This window comes from Hydra viridissima, unplaced genomic scaffold (assembly GCF_058129835.1).
Source record: "Hydra viridissima isolate aposymbiotic clone 2 unplaced genomic scaffold, HvirCarnegie_v1 scaffold_11, whole genome shotgun sequence".
In the NCBI taxonomy this organism is placed as follows: domain Eukaryota; kingdom Metazoa; phylum Cnidaria; class Hydrozoa; order Anthoathecata; family Hydridae; genus Hydra; species Hydra viridissima.
In genome coordinates, this window is record NW_028324310.1 from 14,074,628 (window position 1) to 14,092,500 (window position 17,873).

The 17,873-nt window shown below is 29.3% G+C and overlaps 3 protein-coding genes across 3 annotated transcripts in view; 1 reads left to right on the top strand and 2 right to left on the bottom strand.

The window, feature by feature from the left end:
- Positions 1–2,321: 2,321 nt before the first annotated feature.
- On the bottom strand, positions 2,322–10,821 carry LOC145199451 (endothelin-converting enzyme 2-like). The gene is made up of 18 exons (XM_090066486.1): positions 10,518–10,821; positions 9,955–10,028; positions 9,692–9,715; positions 7,448–9,278; positions 7,290–7,343; positions 6,792–6,935; positions 6,592–6,663; positions 5,288–5,415; positions 4,723–5,044; positions 4,555–4,632; positions 4,342–4,445; positions 4,148–4,261; positions 3,984–4,051; positions 3,631–3,767; positions 3,376–3,441; positions 3,100–3,195; positions 2,936–3,012; positions 2,322–2,832 (listed from the first exon to the last, which is right to left on the bottom strand). Exons 4-18 carry the CDS (start codon positions 8,015–8,017, stop codon positions 2,733–2,735), a joined length of 2,130 nt encoding a protein of 709 aa, XP_089922612.1. The 5' UTR covers positions 8,018–9,278; positions 9,692–9,715; positions 9,955–10,028; positions 10,518–10,821; the 3' UTR covers positions 2,322–2,732.
- Positions 10,822–15,627: 4,806 nt separating this feature from the next.
- LOC145191179 (ras-related protein Rab6-like) overlaps positions 15,628–17,873 on the top strand; it is a 10,744-nt gene continuing 8,498 nt past the window's right edge. The window contains exon 1 of the mRNA XM_090067151.1: positions 15,628–15,772. The gene's annotated coding sequence lies outside the window, so the exon portion shown is untranslated. The remainder of the gene's footprint in view (positions 15,773–17,873) is intronic.
- LOC149882333 (uncharacterized) overlaps positions 16,200–17,873 on the bottom strand; it is a 2,134-nt gene continuing 460 nt past the window's right edge. Inside the window, exon 2 of the mRNA XM_090067150.1 lies at positions 16,200–17,873. This exon is cut by the window's right edge and continues 125 nt beyond it. Within this exon, the coding sequence (XP_089923276.1) occupies positions 16,318–17,873 (1,556 nt within the window). The 3' untranslated portion in view covers positions 16,200–16,317.

Sequence of the window (17,873 nt, forward strand, 5' to 3'; positions counted from 1 at the left end):
CAGAAGGTCTTAGCTTAGAAATTAAAGCTTGCCAAATGTCTAGAAAAAACAACGTTTTAGGGTGATCTATTACAAATAATAATATCTCTTAAACACTCTTCGATATTTTTTACCTAAAATAGTTAATTTTAGTAAATATTGAAATAACTCGTTTTTGTGCAGCTTTCGAAAATTGCAAAAACAACCCACTGTTTGAAGAAAAAGTAGTAAAAAAAAACAGAACTTTATATTTTGCACGGAGAAAGATTTAAATAAAATCATTAATCTCATAAACTTATAATTAAGAACCAATCTCAAAGCTTGAGATTGTTCTCAATCATAAGTAGCTATATATATGTATATATATATATATATATATATATATATATATATATATATATATATATATATATATAGAGAGAGAGAGAGAGAGAGAGAGAGAGAGAGAGAGAGAGAGAGAGACTTAATTGAAAATAAAATTACACGAGATATTTCATCCAATATTATAAAGGGACAATTTTTGAGTTTTTATTCAAACTCCTAATTATTAATTGCAATGAAGAGCTGAGCAATTTTTAGCATTTCAGGAGCAATTTTCAGTGAGTGAAGAAAGAAAAAGGTAGATACTTAAAATGAAGAAACTGATTGTCTCTGTTGGCTGCGTGTTTTTTGTGTTTTTTTTTATGGCTGGCTAAGAAGGGGTTGGAGAATAAAAAGTAGCTATTGAATATAGCATTAGCAGTATAATTTAATTCTTTTTAGTGTGTATGGCCATTTTTTAATCTGTATGGCCATTTTTTAGTCTGTTATTTTTTAGCCATTTTTAATATTCAAAATTCAAAACTTTTTTATTTTAAAATTCAAAATTTAAAACAATCATTTTTTTAGGCCTTTAAATCTTTTGATTATAAAAAAAAGAAAGATAGAAAAAAAAAAAATCTTCGGGATTTCAAAAGGTTTTTCAGAGTTTCCCTCCCATTTTTTTTTTTCAATTTTTCGGAATTATCCCGAGTTCTCTCTTTTGTATCATTGAGAGGTCTATATATATATATATATATATATATATATATATATATATATATATATATATATATATATATATATATATATATGTATATAAAGCTTATATATAATATATATAAGTAAATCTACCTTAATAGTAACTTATAGGAACTAACGTGTTTTCATTTTTATTTAGTTACAAAATCAGGACAAATTTTGATAAAAAATCAGAATAAAGCAAAGATGTTGGAGTTGTAGAACTTTTTTAAAACTTCCTCGGTAAAACTTAATAGTTTAAAAGTTCAGCCTAGTGGTCATAAAAAGTTCAGTCTAATTGGTCATAAAACAAAACAAAGTAGTAAAAATTCAGACAAGTGGTCATAAAAATCTAAATGTGTTTTTTCTTTGGTTTCAAAAAATTTTTTGTGTTGCAAATTTTGCAAATAATCTTTTTTTGTTTGTTTATGAAAACAGTGAGCTCATTGCATTCTATTTTGTCAGAAGAAAGTTTGTTCTGTGTAGATTTTAATTATACTGTGGAAATGAAGCTGATTAAAAATAAAAGAAAATCATATTCTTTTAGATCTATGTCGACGAAGCTCACTAAAATATTTTTTCAAAGGAAGAATTTAAATGTAGTCGGTTTTGGCACAGTTGCTTTTGTAGGAGCCCCAACGGCACTAAAACGAGCTTTTATTAAAAGTGTATCCCAGGGAACACAAATGACAATTGTTCACTCAAATTCCGTAATTCATGAAGAAGCATATTTACAAAGTCGTAACTTGACGTACACAAACATAAATTCACCATCCCCTGTGGGAATTAAGTTTATGTTGCTTGATGTTGATATTGCACTTAAATTGGTCGCGCCGATATCTTATAAAGCAAGCTTGTTAAACTCTGATACTCTCCTCTTTTTCGCTCTGAAAGGATCAATTAAGCAAAATTTTGTGACAGAGATTAAGGAATTAATCTCTCTAGTAAAATTTAAAAATATTCCTGTTGTAATTGTAACTGACGACAGAGATTTTATGAAGATGTTATTTAAACTGAACGTTAAAGTCTGCGATTTAAGCAACTTAAATTTGCATAAAAAAGAAACCATAGAAAGAATGAACGCAATAGAAGATATGTTGACAAACTTTCTCTTCCATATATTACACGAAAGCATTAAAAAGAGAGAAGAAGAAGAAGACAAGGAACATTTTCTATACGGATTGTAAAGATTGATTTTTTTTTTTTTTTACTTTACTCTCTTAATTCTTTAAAAATCTTCACGACGCACTTTTGCAAGGCTTTTTAAACGACATACCAAAAGGATTTTTAAAAAAACACGAAGATTGCAAGATTTTAGCAGTTTTTCCAAAACTTATAAAATTGTTTCACTCTTTAGTTTAAAATAATGATAACAATATATTATAATTTTTTTTAGCCTCTATTTAAACATAATTTTTCTATTATTTCGATTTTGTCACTCAACACCGCTTTGTGGTGAAGTAAAATGTCATTTCTTTTTGTGATAGATTCCATAATATTCCGCTAATGACGATTTAGTTTATTAAAACATCGCTTTCCTATTTAAAAAGACACTTGATATTAAAAATTAATGTAACACTCAATGCAGAAAACGTGGAATAAATTGCTTTCCTTTCCGCTAAAAACATTCAAAGATTGTAGAGCTTGTGTGGATTCTTCGTTTGATTTCATAAATCTGCACATACGATGTTACTATCTTACATTTCATGGTGCAACTACCATACTTCGCATTTTTCGGGTGGGTTCATTGTTGCATTGGCTTTGCAATTAAATGCTTTTGCAAAGTGTTCAGAATTACTCAATGTTCCAATAATCCTACGAGTTAGAAAAATGAAAAATGATAAACTCTACGTAATTGTGAATTTTCCACCCACACAACTACTTTTCAAATGAAAAAAATGTACGCGTTAATTTTCACCTAAACATCGAAGGAGCGTGAACATCATCTTTGATTGCATCTTCAATCGCTTTTGCTGTTGAACGATGGCATTCTTTCTAAATATTTCAGCAGGATGTTCAGTTTTCTGATGTCAAAATCAAATTAAAAAATGATAATTTTACCAAATGATAAAGCAGACGTACCTGGGCGTACCCTATGAAGAAAAGTTGCATGTTTGTTTTGTTTAAATGCGGCAGCACATACTCTTCCCCATGCTCCTCAACCCAAGTTTTATAGGCCTGGAAACAGCTAGCTTAGTTATTTATTAATTTTTTTTTAAAGGTAAAATCGAATTTTTAAATCTAGTTTAAAATATTCCAAACTTTAGTTCAAGCAACTTAAGTTTACTTTTAAAAGTAACCTTTTTATTAAAGTGAAAGTTAACTAGAAAACGAAATTATATTTAGATTGGTTGTTACCATGTATGCCATTTTTACACCACCACCGTCAGCAATATTTTCTCCTAATGTATTTTTACCGTCAATCTAAAGAAAAATTTCTGTGTACTTGTATTACATCGTTACAACATTACATCATTACATCATTGCATCATTACATCATTACATCATTACATCATTACATCATTGCATCATTACATCATTGCATCATTACATCACTGCATATTCTTTTTACAGATTGCAGAAGATATTAAATGTGAAAGGTTTGTTACTCACATGCAGTTTGTCACCAACTTTATATCTATTAAATTGTTTGAGTAAGCATTTTGTCCTATTTTCGAATTTCTTAATTGAAATCTCGCTCCATTTGGTCCGTTTTTGAATGAGCTCACCTTGCTTGTTGAATCTTCGTCCTGAAAAAAGCAGGGGAAAAAGTTCATCAAACAAAGTTCAAACTGGGATTAATAGGTTTTAATTGATAAATTTATTTTTTATTTTTGATTCAAAAGAACAGGCAGTAAGTAAAATGCTCTGCGTTCTTTTCGAAGAATTTTAACTACAGTTAAAGCTTTGGGCCAAAATCTTGTTAGTGTTTATTGACACTGTTTACTCAAATTTTTTTCAATTACCTAATGTATCAAAACCATGTGTAAGTTCATGTCCCAGTACATGACCAATCGCTCCATAACTTACGGACCTGATTGTAAAAAAAAAGAAGGGTAACAAATCATAATAGAATTAACGACAAGAAAATTATTTCTTTTACGTTTACAGTTAGTAACAAAACTTATACCTAGGTATTGGTTCTCCGTAGAAAAAGGGAGGCTGAAGAATACCAGCAGGAATTACTATTTCGTTTTTGGTTACCACGTAAAATGCATTTGCCATATGTGGTACACTTACCCACCTAAAAAGTAACGAGTCACTTAAAATCTCTGAAGCTTAATTTTTATTTTGGAGATGCATATGATAATTGTATCCGCTTACTGATGAGGATCAACTGGGTTATCAAGCTTTTTGAAGGTTCTTCGATTTGAAAATTTATCAATACTCGCAACATTGTCAAAAAAAGTATTTGGTTGAATTTCAATCTAAAAAAGTGAAGATTAAAGCTGAGTTCAAATGCAGGTCATGTAACTACATCTAACTGTAATTTTAATTGTTACTGTTTTTTTTTTTTTTTGAATGCATGGAGTCTACCTCTTCGTATCTTTTTTGAAACTGAGTTTCGTTATATAAATAATCAGGGTAGCCCACTTTAATCACTGCAGCCTCTGCCTAAAAAAAAAAAAGCAAAACATTTGGATAACTTTGATTGCCGAAGATGAAAACGACGAACGTTACAATGAAGATGACAAATATTCTAACCTTTTCTTTTACTGATTTAATTGTCTGTGTTGAAATCCAATCAACAGTTTCCGCATTTCTTTCAAATGCCTTTATAATTAAATGCATCATTTCCTCAACTTCACTTTTATCCTCAGGAGAAAATTTGTTTCTAATAAATAAGGCACCCATAAGAGGGCCAAGAATTTCATCAGTATATTTGTAACATATATCTTCCCGTGACTTGATAGTTGCTGAACCAGTAAGCTCGGATCGAAACTTGTTGTAAGCATTTGTGAAATCTTCGCTTAAAAACGGCACCATGTCTTTAACCATTCGCCATGCCATGTAATTACTTAAAACACTAAACATATATTTAATATATATTTTATATATATATTTATATGTATATATATATAATATATATTATATACAAATGTATATATGCATAAATATATAGATTTTAGAATGTTTAAAGTATGACAAAAATTCTTAGATAATCATTTAATTATAAATTGATTTCATTGCAAATTTATTTATTAGTACAATAAAGTATGCCAATATTAATGCAATACATATCAAGACATTTTGTAATAGTTTTTCTTACGATGGTTCAGTTTCATTGATTTCTTTCACCAAGTCAGCTAAATAATCATTAGAAAGAACGACTATATGATCATCTGGAGTTATGGTTCTAGGGGCGAGAACTGATTCCAAATGTTTTAACCAAGGGAACTAAAATAGAGTAAAATTCTTTTTCATTTGTTGTTTTTATTCTTTCATACGCGCGGTGTTTGTACTCGTGCTCGTATTTGCAACACATCGTTCGCAAATATTAGGCATGTAAGAATGTAGAAGCCATATTAAGACAGGGGCTTATGAGATAGAGCAGCTAAATCTCCCACAAATAATATATAAAAACCGCGTATATTAAAAGAATAAAAACTTGCAAAACTATTACTATTACTATAGCGGACTATACTAACTAATATAATAACAATTAGTATTACTTACTACTTATTACTATTAATATACTAACTATTACTATTACTAAAGCGGACGTCTAAGGACGTCCAAGACGTCCATAGACGTTCAGTGCCTATTGGGTAAGAACAATCTCTAACTTATCAGTGCCAATAATATCAATAAGTTCTCCTGATCAAATTAACGGAGTATACCATGGTCTTATTTCTCACTACCAAAATAAGATCTATTAGCTCAGTACAGGAAATTGTTATTTAAAGGAATGAACTTTAACTTCTCATACTCTTCTTTTTAAATTCTAAATGCTTGCTATAGGCGAGTAATAGTAATAAATGCTCGCTATAGGCGAGTAATAGTAATAAAGGCAGTAAAGTAAATGAACAGCGACATTATACTTCCTACGACATTCTACTTACTTTCATGGAATAATGTAAATGAGGAGAGACCTTAATATCTTTCTTTTTTGATTGTTTCCTCTTCATTTACAATAGACCTCATTTCTATAGTAAGCAATATGTTTTTATTGTGGTACTGATAAATTAGACCCTATTCCACGCTGTCCCACAAACCAATCTGCATATTTATAGCGTTTACTAACTGTGAACATTTAATATAGCATGTTATACAGTTATTATATCATTTAAAAGAAGTTTCAACAATTTTCTCTTTGGGTTTCAAACGCGAAAATAAATTCATTAAATTTCGCTATTGTTAGTGTTTTCAACTTTAAAAAGGTTCTAGAAAAGGTTCTCCGCAGGAGACTTGCTTCTGTTAAGATGTAAGGCGAAGTTTTTAGAGGGTTTTAATTGAGCACTAAATAAGTCTATAAACACGTTCATTGTGACTTAGTAGAGTTTTCTTATATGTTCACATTTACTTTAAACTATATATCAGAAATATTTTAACAACAGTTAGCATGTTTCATACCTCAGGTATTGCTTTTTCTAATCGATCTATAGAAGTTCTTGCGTATCTCTTAGCTTGCTTGGGAACAGATATCTAAAATCATACCGATATAATAGAAACAAAAACGGAGAAACAATTTCGAATTGTTAAAGACACAGAAATTAGGAAGATTTTCTGATAGCAGAAAACGACAGGTTTAAACAGTTTGTAAAAATGTATACTTTTGCCAGCTTCATTTCAAACAAAATAACTTTTTTCATTTTTTTTCTAATTGATTTGTATAAACTTTCGTCATCCTTTGGGCTTTTTAAACCTTCTGTTAAGGCAGCAATTCTTGTAGCATACTCCACTAGTACATCCAGTGCCTATAAATTTGAGTATGAATAAATTTAGCGGTGTAATTTTTTAAGTTGGTCGCCCTTTTAATCAATGGCTCAGGGGGCTACCAATATAAAATGTTAAACAATATAATTTTGGAGTATTTATTTAGTAGTTATTTAAATAAATAAAAGCGAACGACAATAATCTCGCAATAAATCAAATAATTAACATTACATAAAATTGTAATATAAAATAATTATTATAACATAAAATAAGTACAAGGTATGAAAAAAATAACTTTTTAAAAAAAAGTTAAACGAACTAATGGAACGAAAGGATGGAAATTTAGTGGAAAGGTTAAACATTTAATGGTAACTTCACGAGTAAATTTTACATACCGGTCGATTCGTAAAGTAAGAAATTTGAGGCAAACTGAGTTTTGCTTGGTCAATCTAAAAAAGGATTGTCAATATTTTAAACATATAGTTTATATTTTAAATTACTTTCACAACTTTTTATTTCGAAAAGACTTTTATACCGCAATAATATTTCATACCGTTATAATATTCTGTGTTCTGTTTTTAGGGTCAACATCGACATCTACGGTAAAGAAAATTTCTGCCGGATACTCTCTGTGCAGTTGTCTCAAAGTCTCCAAAAAATTCCATTTGGATCCGTCCCAATTGGAATTAATGTTCCAAGATCCAATTTTTTTCAAAAATTTTTGAATAGGTTTGGCTCCTAGACTGTTTATTTTAGCAACATCAATGCATGATTTATAAAAGTTTTTTACCTTCTTTATCGTCTCGCTATCTTTAGATGTTATATTTGGAAGAATCTGCTTGAGGGTTTTATCAACTTCTTCAGACAGCTCTACTATAGCGGAATATTCTTCTTTGTTTTTTGGTATCTGGTGCTTTTCTATCCATCCTCCGCAGGCGTATTGATAAAAGTTTTCACACGGGTCTACCGTCTTGTCTAAAGATTCTAAAATCCTTTTTGCTACTTTTTCGCAATAAGGTTCGTGGCAGGTGTTGTTCTTGTATTCCGAAATCAAAGTGGCGTACTCAGACGAAAGGAACGAAAATGTCGGTAAAATAAAAAATAGGCATGTTACAAAATACATACTGAAATTTGCTCAAATATCATACACGGTTAACTGTCCCGGTCTCAAATATAAAGCTTTTATTTAACCATTTTATTTACTTCCCTTTTTATTTTTGCTCTGTCGTTTGAAAACATACACAAGGTTTTATAAGTATGCATGGTTGAGTTTTATTAATACGCATATCGTTTGCTCATTTTTGTTAGATATAAAACAGTAATATTATTTGCTTTCCTTCGATGCCAAAATATTTGAATTGTGGGTTACTTAAAAGATATATTAAAAAAGATTTTTTTGATTAAAAGTTGTTTTTATTGCAAAGGATGTTAAGGTGGAAACAAAAAAACAAAAAAACAAAATTGTGAGTTGCTATCAAATTTCGAATAACGTTTTCTCTTGTTCACGTCGATAAGAAATTTATCAGACGCGTTCGTTTGATAAATTTCTTATCTTCGTGAAACAACTTGAAAACAACTTCCGTGTCTTCAAGCTTGATTCAAAAGTTTTAAAGAACTAGTTTGATAAATGTTACCCATACATACAGTACTGCGGAAAAGAAAGTAGAATAGTAGCAAGAAAGAAGATTTTTAAAAAATTCAGAAAAAATGGTAAAAAAATAACATGAAGACTAAAATATTAGTACAAATATATGACTTTTATTAAGCTGTATCAGAAATAATATAACTTTGATTAAAATTTAAGTTTATAATTGTAGATAATGATTTTACTAATATTTAGTACCACCTTTTCTGTAGTAACCCCTTCGAGCCTTTTGCCTATACTATTATAAAAATTTTCAATAAATGTGTTTGAGTCTTCTTGTAGAATGTTCTAAAGCTCAGTTAAATTCATTGGCAACATTTCCACTTTCTTTTTGTCTAAGTAGTCCCAAACATGTTCGATTATGTTCAAATCTAGGCTCTGAGGGGACCAAGGTATGGTTTGAAGCGCTCCCTTAAGGGAATTCACTTCATGATATGAAAAAAAAAAAAATTTTAACCAACTTACAAGTGTATTTTGGATCATTATTGTATTATAATATATATAGGATAAAATTATCCCCAGCAAGTTTTCGTCCTGAAGGCACAGCATGATTTTGTAAAATATGTTTTTACTTTTTCCCTGTAAATCTTTCCTGTATTCTGACAAAATCCCTTTAATTGTAAAGCATACCCAAACTTGAATACTTCTTCCATCATTTTTTACTTAATTTGATCTTTTGCAAATTTTTATCTTTTTATCCTTATTGCCTTTGATGTTGATACTTTTAAAAATTTCTGAACTGAAAACAAAATCTATTTAATGAAAAAATGATTAAGTCAACAAGAGAATTCAATAGTAACTAAAGAATCCTCTTCAAACTATTATTTATCAAAAAATATTTAACAATAAAAAGTTTAAAGAAAATAAATAAATAATACAATTGTTGATATATTCATTTTTAAAAGTTGATACACGTGAAAAATGATATGAGTTTAGACCAATTGAGATCATCAAGTAATGATCATTAAAGATCATTAAAAAGGATATCTTATAAACATTAATCTGAAATAAATAAAAATGAGTTTATTTTAAACAATAACATCTTTTGCACAGTACTGTAAATATTTGTATATATATATATATATATATGGCTCGTCAAAAGTTATTTTGATCGAAAATGTTTTATTGAAAAATAATTTTTGAATAACTTACCATAAATTGAAGTTGCTTGCTATTCTAAAAAGACACCCTGAATTAACTAAATGTTTTGTTTGCAACATTAAATGCAGTTGTTCTATAGTGACAAAGAAAATGGTCAATGTATATTTTGATCAATTATAGAGAAATCTAGTTGGTGCATAATCAGACTATGTATATTAGAGCAGGTCAAATTACAATATTTTTTTGAAATGAAGTATTTTGGCATATTGGAGATTTTTTTTACAAAAACTTTATGACAACCAGACAACACCTACATGAGCGCTCTCAGCATTGAAGTGGTATTAGATGGCTCTCTGCACTAATTTGTTTCGACATTTCCGGTGCTTTTCTAATGTGTAAAATAGGACTCAATTGGAAATATTGATAGGACAAATTGATATACAGTGGAAAATAAAAAGAGTCACATAGTTCGAATGGCTTATAGCCAAAAGCGAAATTTAGACGTACATAAACTGTCATGTTTTTGTTGAGTCAGGCCTTAATAGTATAAAAATATTATCGCGGATTTCGAGGTTCTAATATTGCCAAAAAAAAAGTGCACTCCGAATAAGAATTATAAGAATTAGAAATTGTTAGTTTTAGTTTTTGCTAAGAATTATATAACAGAATATTTGAAAAATAGCGAGCTCTTTTCGCTGAGCTTATAGGGGGACCTAACGCTTTCACGGTAAAACTAAGTTAAAAGCTTTGAAATTACCTAATTACAAAATTCGGAACAGTTTGAAGTGCCAACCGTGCAGAAGATGACGTTATTATAATTTTAAATATTTCAATATTACATAGTGCTAAAAATAACATCTTTTCTTAGTGTAATAACCTTTAAAAAATAAAATCCTTTCTATGCTTCCTGCTAAAAAGTTTAGCCGCAATATGTTTCTGACGCCAAAAACACAATGATAAACTTCGGAAACAACTAGAACTGATCTCTCGACATTGTAAATGGGAAGGAAGATCTGTGATGTCCAGTTTTTTTCCTGACGATAATTTTCCTATGATCTCCTCATCAGTGAAGATTTGAGTTGCTCCTGATTCATCGATGTCTCTATTAAAAAAAGATTGGTGACGTCATACCAAGAAAAATATTGATGACGTCAAACCATATAAGAGCATCAATTTAAATTCCCATAATCTAACTAATTTTGCAGATAATTTGACGTTCTCTTTTAAGACTTCCAATCTCAAGTGTTCTACGATTTCATTTGACCTTATGACTGTTTTATCAGTCTTTAACATGGAATATAAAGTATTTTTTGAAAGAAGGCACAAAAAATTCCACTTTATGTTTACAAACCAAACTTCTTGCACCTTCTTCTTTTACAGCTTGATTTAACTGAGCAATTGGATTGCCTTGTAAGAAAGATTTAAAGTGGTAGAAAAAAATTGACGTTTCATATTTTTCAAGTATTAATGGCTTTTAGCTAGAAATTCACAAACATGATTTGAGTGGGTTTTTTATGACGGTGCTTATTGGACTTAAATGGGTTAGGAGCGAGTATAAATTAAACGCAAAAATTTTAGAGGGTTTTTTTTGATTGAAGAGAACATGGAGAATTACAACGTTGGGTTCCCTGAGAGTAAACCACAGGTTGATCATAACATAAATGATTGATGGTTATCAAACTAATTGAGCTAGTATCTGGAAATAGTACTCCCACATATCTCTCTATGTCTCTACTTGGCAATTTAAACCAACAAGAATGATTAAGGAGCAACTTTTCCACCTACAGTGTTTAACACTCATGTTTCTAGTAGCAATTCTGATTCAATATTCATAATAAAACTCTCTGATCAATAGTCAAATCATCTAAAATTTCATTTTCAAATACCATCTCAACAATTGGAGACTTTGTAATACCAAAATTCATAGCTAAAAGAAACTCATTATTTATATTAGCCGTTTTGCTTATTGGTTCTGCAAAATGATTAGGTGACTTAGTTACTCCATCAATCTTTTAAACAAAGATTTTAATGGTAGCTCATTCTGGTAAAGATTAAAGCCTATAGTATGAAGTTTTTGTCCTTGAAAATATCTCCAAAACTTTAACCTTTCCGGTTTTATAACCCATCTTTGTGAAAATATTGTCTACTAAAACTGATTTAAAGCGTTTAAAGAGTCTTCAAGCTTTTAAAGACTTTTTACAGGTGCTGTGCTTTATTTTTTCCTGCTACTCTAACAAGGGTAAAACATTATCAGTAAGGTATTCCTCACCAAAAACATCAGGTAGAAGTTCTTTAGTCACAGTCATATGATGCATTTTCTCAATAGACTTTTTAAATAAAATTTTAGAAAATTTCATTTGCAGCTAGTTTCAATATCTGTTTTCATCAACACAACGACAAACAAATTCATTTATTTTTCATTTCTTCATATTATTTCATTTATCACTATTTCATTTAAAGTCTGATACTATGTTAATAAAACTATTTGCCTATCTGATTTGGCTTTGTCTAAAACTAATATTGGTGCATCTGTTGGGTCAATAATCTTGATAGAATAAGCACAGGAGCTTTTCCAAATGCAGCTCCCACTGAACTATTTGTCTTATCTAATTAGCTCAATAGAAAACTTCCACAAATTGTAAATTCCTAACAGTTCTCTCTCAGGTTTCCATATCTTAAAGTAAAGCTAAAATATAGAAAAGTTTTTTTAAAAAATTTAATTTAAGAAAAATTATTAAAAGCAAAGTTTACAACACAAAATTCAACTGGATAAAATTAGTTTAATATACTTCATAAAAAATTTATCAAACTTAAATTTTCAAATTTTTTAATTACTAGCTATAGTTTAGACAATATTTTTAAGTATACTTCATTTTTTACATTTTACTGTAATATTTATTTAAAGTCTTGAAATTAATGGCGTATTAAATAACCAGCATAGTACAAAAATGAATTAAGAGATAATTTATGTCAATTATCTTATTAGAACTAAAGTAAAAGATTCTGCATCAGATCCTGATAACACAGTTCTTTGAAGTATAAATGTGTTCTGTAGTCAAGATTGTTCTACATCTTGATAATCAGTCAGTCTTGATAATCAATCTGATTATTCTTTTTGTAAAATCCTTTCTGGCCCAGTCAACATCAACTGAGGCAAGTTGAAACAATTCCAAGCTTTTGTCCCTTGTCTTTTAAATATACTTTGTCTTCAACAAGAATCTAAACATTGGTTGACAATGTTAAGGAATTGAATGAAAACCTTACTATAATACTATATTGAACTAATAAAATACTAATGCTTGTTTTAACATAAAATATTTTCTTCTTTAAAGATTTTTACTAATCATTAAAAAACATCTTTTTTACACTTGATAGTATCATTACAAAACAATATTCAGATCACAAGAACAGGAACTGATATCAATAAATTTCTGCTGTTGATATGCATTTACTTCAGTTTATTAACCTAGATATATTTAGAAGTACTCCAACTTTTTTTTACAGAGTTTGTAGACATTAAAGGTAACCTAGCATTAACTTTTTCCCATATCGTTGTAAATATTCCTGGTATAAGTTTAACAATGCTTAAACTATAACTTGGCTTAACATAAGTATGAACTAAAAAACTTGAATAACCTGTCTGTGTGTACGTGGTTTTGTATTTAAACAAAGCTGGGACTTCCATCAAATTTGGATTTGTGCTATTACGTGTCTTACTCTTGTTTAAAAACAATTTGTTTTGTTTGTTTTTTTTCTCGCATAAAGATTTATCCAGACTTAACATTTGTTGGCGCTACTCGACTTTCTCCCCCCTTCCCCCCCCCCCCTAGTTTTATGATTGATTCTTATAGAGAATTTTATGCTGATTAAGAATCGTATAAAAACATGGGTCTCAAAATCAATGGAAAGTGCTCTAATCTAAAGTTGAAAGTACAAAATTATACGACAAATTCCTAATGTTCGCCATCTTGAATGAACTAATGTTACGGTTGATTATATTCTCTAAAGCAAAATATTGCCAGCCTGGTTTTTATTATAAAAAAATGTTTTTTTTTTATTATTGTAAGCGCGAAAGTTCTTTCGAGTGTAATTAGATATACAAACGAATATAAAACATCTTGCTCTTGTGAAACATGTGATTCTTTCTTGAAAACTTTATTTTTATGAAAGAATCAGACTATCTTTTAAATAAATATTTGCTTTATTATTAAGTAAAAAGTAATAGTAAGGATGAACTTTCATTGAATAATAAATATGGAATTCTTTAATCTTTTTTGCAAAAAATTTTCTTAATGAAGTTGTGTGGCTATGAAAATAGCCGTTTTTAATTGGGAAGATTCTAGGCAATAGAGCTATTGGGTTTGTTTGTTGGTATTTGAAGAGCTATGACATGTTGATAAATGAAGAAATAGCATAAGTATTCTGAAACATTCGTTTTTATATAAAAGACATAATGAAAATAAATTTTTACGGGGGGTTAACTTGAAGTATTAAATAAAAACTCTATAGTTTAAAATACATATACTTTGCTAATAAACAATTTTAATTGTTTTAAAATTTATTTTAGTGTATAATCAATAGCAGAAATTTTTGACTTATTTCATAAAAAACTTTAAAAGATATTCTAGACAACTAAGTAAGAGCCCTAGTTAAAGCATATTCGCGTGATAATTAAAACGCGAATGAATTCTCATGTTCTATTATTCGAATCTTCATTTTAAGAAAATAAAAACCAGGTCGTGAATACTTTGAAATGATAATTTTTAGACAAAAAAAAATCATTATTCAAGATGGCGAATATTAGGGATTTGTCGTATAATTTTGTACTTTCAACTTCAGATTAGAGCACTTTCCATTGATTTTGAGACCCATGTTTTTATACGATTCTTAATCAGCATAAAATTCTCTATAAGAATCAATCATAAAATTAGGGGGGGGGGGGGAGAAAGTTGAGTAGCGCCACATTTGTTTATCTTGCGCGAATGTCGCATTTTTTAATTTTGTAGGAAAAAACGTTTTATGAAAATCAAGCATTCTGAACATTCTTAACAGATAAAACACAACACTTATACATGTATCGTGGCTCTGCCATCAGCGCGCTGTTGGCAGAGCCACGATAAAAAGCCACGTGTAAAAAATTTTTAACCGCTACAGCTGTTGAAAATTTTTTACACTTTTCTATTTTCTAAATTTATGCAACAATCCGTTACTTTTTTGCAAATTCAACAGATAAATTTTAACTTCTCAAGTTTGCACTTTTTCATGTATTGAATGATCAGTGGTAAAAAATTCTGAGAAGAAAACCACTTATTCAAAGAAAAAAACAAGGTTTCACACGACGAAAGTTGATAACTACAGCAGCACTTCGTGCTAAAACTAAAATGAAAAAAAATTGTTTGCAAGTTTCTTAATAATTTTATTTTTCATATTAATTTTTTCAGATAATAATCTAAGTCATTAAACTTTCCCCTTTTGTTGCATCACAATAACACTTCACTTGATACGAAGTTTGTTATTCGTTTTAATAACCCCGGATAAAATCTTGATATTTTTTAGAATATATAAGGAAATTAAAAAAAAAAAAAAAAAAGTTTTGATTTTTTAGTTGTGTTACTAAATATTATCATAACTAAGTTTTGGTCTATGTTACCATGTACCGTGATTACTCGAGGAGTTAATTTTTTCCCAGGCCAAGTATTATACCAGGTATTATACCAAGTATTATACCTGGTAATATAAATTTACATTTTAGGAAAGTACAAATGAAATGCCATGAAAGTTTTAATGAAAGAAACTTTTTTGAATTCTTATGTGAATTGCGTTGTCATTGCATTCTTATGAGAATTAAGTTGTCTCAAAGTGAAAAAAAAAAGTAGTCTAAATAAGCCTATATGACGGTATTTAATGATAGTAAGTATAAATTTTGTTTTTCTGTAAAATTTCCGGAAATTTTCGGAGGAAATAATTTTGCGGAAAATTAACAACACTATTTACAGTGAAATCCTATTTATTGAAACGCTCTAAAAAGTTTTTCAAAATTTAGTCTCGCTTTCACATATTTCAATAAGAGAAAAAGGAAGAGAGGAGGAGAAGGTCATGATAAATCGGAGATTACTAAAAACTATTTCAAATGTAAGTACCTTGTTAAAATCACCTTGTCATATCGTAGATAAAGCATTTGTATATCATTTACATATTTAAAGCTTACATGTTTACGAATAAAATTATTAAATTAGTTTTATCCAACTAACTATAGTATAAACTATAGTATAACTATAGTATAAAAAATTAAAAGAAAGCTCTAATGCAGCAACTCTGACCTATTACACGAGATAGGTACACGTATATACATTCTTGTCATACTTATCATAAATTTATCTTTAAAATTAGTCAAATATAGTTGAACTCGTCATTTCGAAAAGGACACAAGTCCGTTAATTAAAACTTTTCAGGATCAACAAAAATATGTTTCTTATCAAAAAAGTCTACGGTGCTTATAAAACTAAATATAGGAGTAGATAAATTAAAAACATATAGAATTTTTGTGAACTTTATTTACTAAAAAAAATATATAAATCATACAGATTTTCTTAACTTAAACTTCTGGACTAATGCCTTTTTCAAAATGAATTCTTTTTTTTACATACAAATCCAAAGATTTTCAGAAAAATCTTTAGTTAATCATCTTTTATTTCTTGATATTCATTGTTTGTTAAAGTTGTTGGCCATGCAAAAACTTCTGTATAGAAGTTTTGATACTCTACTACTATTGAATATGGAATATATTTTTCTATTTTTTTCAAATCTGATATTTTTTTTTCATTGATTGGCACTTTCCCAGCATATGCAGGAGTATTACTTGATGGTAAGGATGGCTTGGTACCCATCCTTTGTAAGAGCTGGAAATCATGACTGACTAAGCAATCTATGGATTCACGTGTTGTCACTAGACCAGGTGTGGTTTTAGAGAAGGTAAAATGTGACACTTTAGAAATACCAAAAGTTACTTTTTTGTCCTTGGGTATTCCTTTGCCATAGGAATCCACAGATAGCACTAGTTTCTTATAATGGTTCGGCCACCATTTTTTTATGTCAATAATATCTTCAGTTTTAGGCCTTCTTATTTCAAAGTTTCCGTTAGCCCCAGCTATAAGATTTTCATACTCAGTTGGTGTGTAAATCCTGTCATTTTTTCGAATATGTCTTTTCGCTGTCCCAAACATTCTATCATTTGGCAGGAATGAGTGACCTCGTTTGGGTATGTAATATTGGATCTCATTTATATTGCTACCTAGTTCAGCTACCAGTGATAAAAGAACCCGGACCATGGCATGATTCCGATTTTGGCCAGCACAACCATCTGAAAATAGGTGCAGTTCTTTGGCATCATTGCCAATATATTTTTTAATATAATCCAGTACAAAAGTACATACTTCATTGGGACCTTTGTTAGCAACTCCTTCACAATAAGAATAAAATACTGATTTTCCTGTTTTAAGATCATATATGCAAAACTCATATAGCCATAATTGACGTAGATAAAAAATCTCCTGGACAGGGATATGTGGAAGTGGCAAATTTTGCATAAAATCAAATGCAATCCCATACACATTCGGATCATTCTTGCACTTAGTTTCTACTTCCTGTATTTTTTTGTAAAACTTATTTGCTTGTCTTTTATGGATCTCAATATCTGCTTGATAGACTCTTTTTGCATTTTCATTAATGTGTGGATTTTTTAGTTTAATCTTTAACTCTTCACACAGTCCACAGACATCAATTTGCTTTCTACCAAATGATAAGCTAATATTTTCCTGGAAGTATTTTAAGTAAAATTTATATTTAACAGGATAATCTGGATATTTTTGTTCATATAATGTGTGCATAATTTTCACATTGAGTTTTTCATCTAAATAATAAGATGATGCATCTTTATTATAGTAGTGCATATGTTTAACAGGAAATGACTCAATATGCTCTTGTATTTTAATTAATGTATCACCAGGCAATGCGTTGCTTCGTGATCCCTCAGATTTACCTCTGTGATCTATGGGCTGCTCATTTCTTTTTAAGAAAACACATAAACGTCTAACTTGTTTCATTGAAATTCCATGCATACTGCAAAAAGCTTTCTTGCACACTTTTTTTCTAACACCATTTATCTTACTGTGATAAATAAAGGTAAATTCTTTTTTCTTAGGTTCTTCAGATCTAGGACGTTTTCTCTGTATAT

Excerpts from the sequence above, each read along its gene's own strand:
- LOC145199451 (XM_090066486.1), bottom strand. The coding sequence starts at position 8,017 with ATGTATTTTGTAACATGCCTATTTTTTATTTTACCGACATTTTCGTTC. Across the intron at positions 3,442-3,630 it reads AAGTTGGTGACAAACTGCAT|ATTGACGGTAAAAATACATT; the intron begins GTGAGTAACAAA and ends ATTTTTCTTTAG. Across the intron at positions 3,196-3,375 it reads GTGTAAAAATGGCATACATG|GCCTATAAAACTTGGGTTGA; the intron begins GTAACAACCAAT and ends AGCTGTTTCCAG.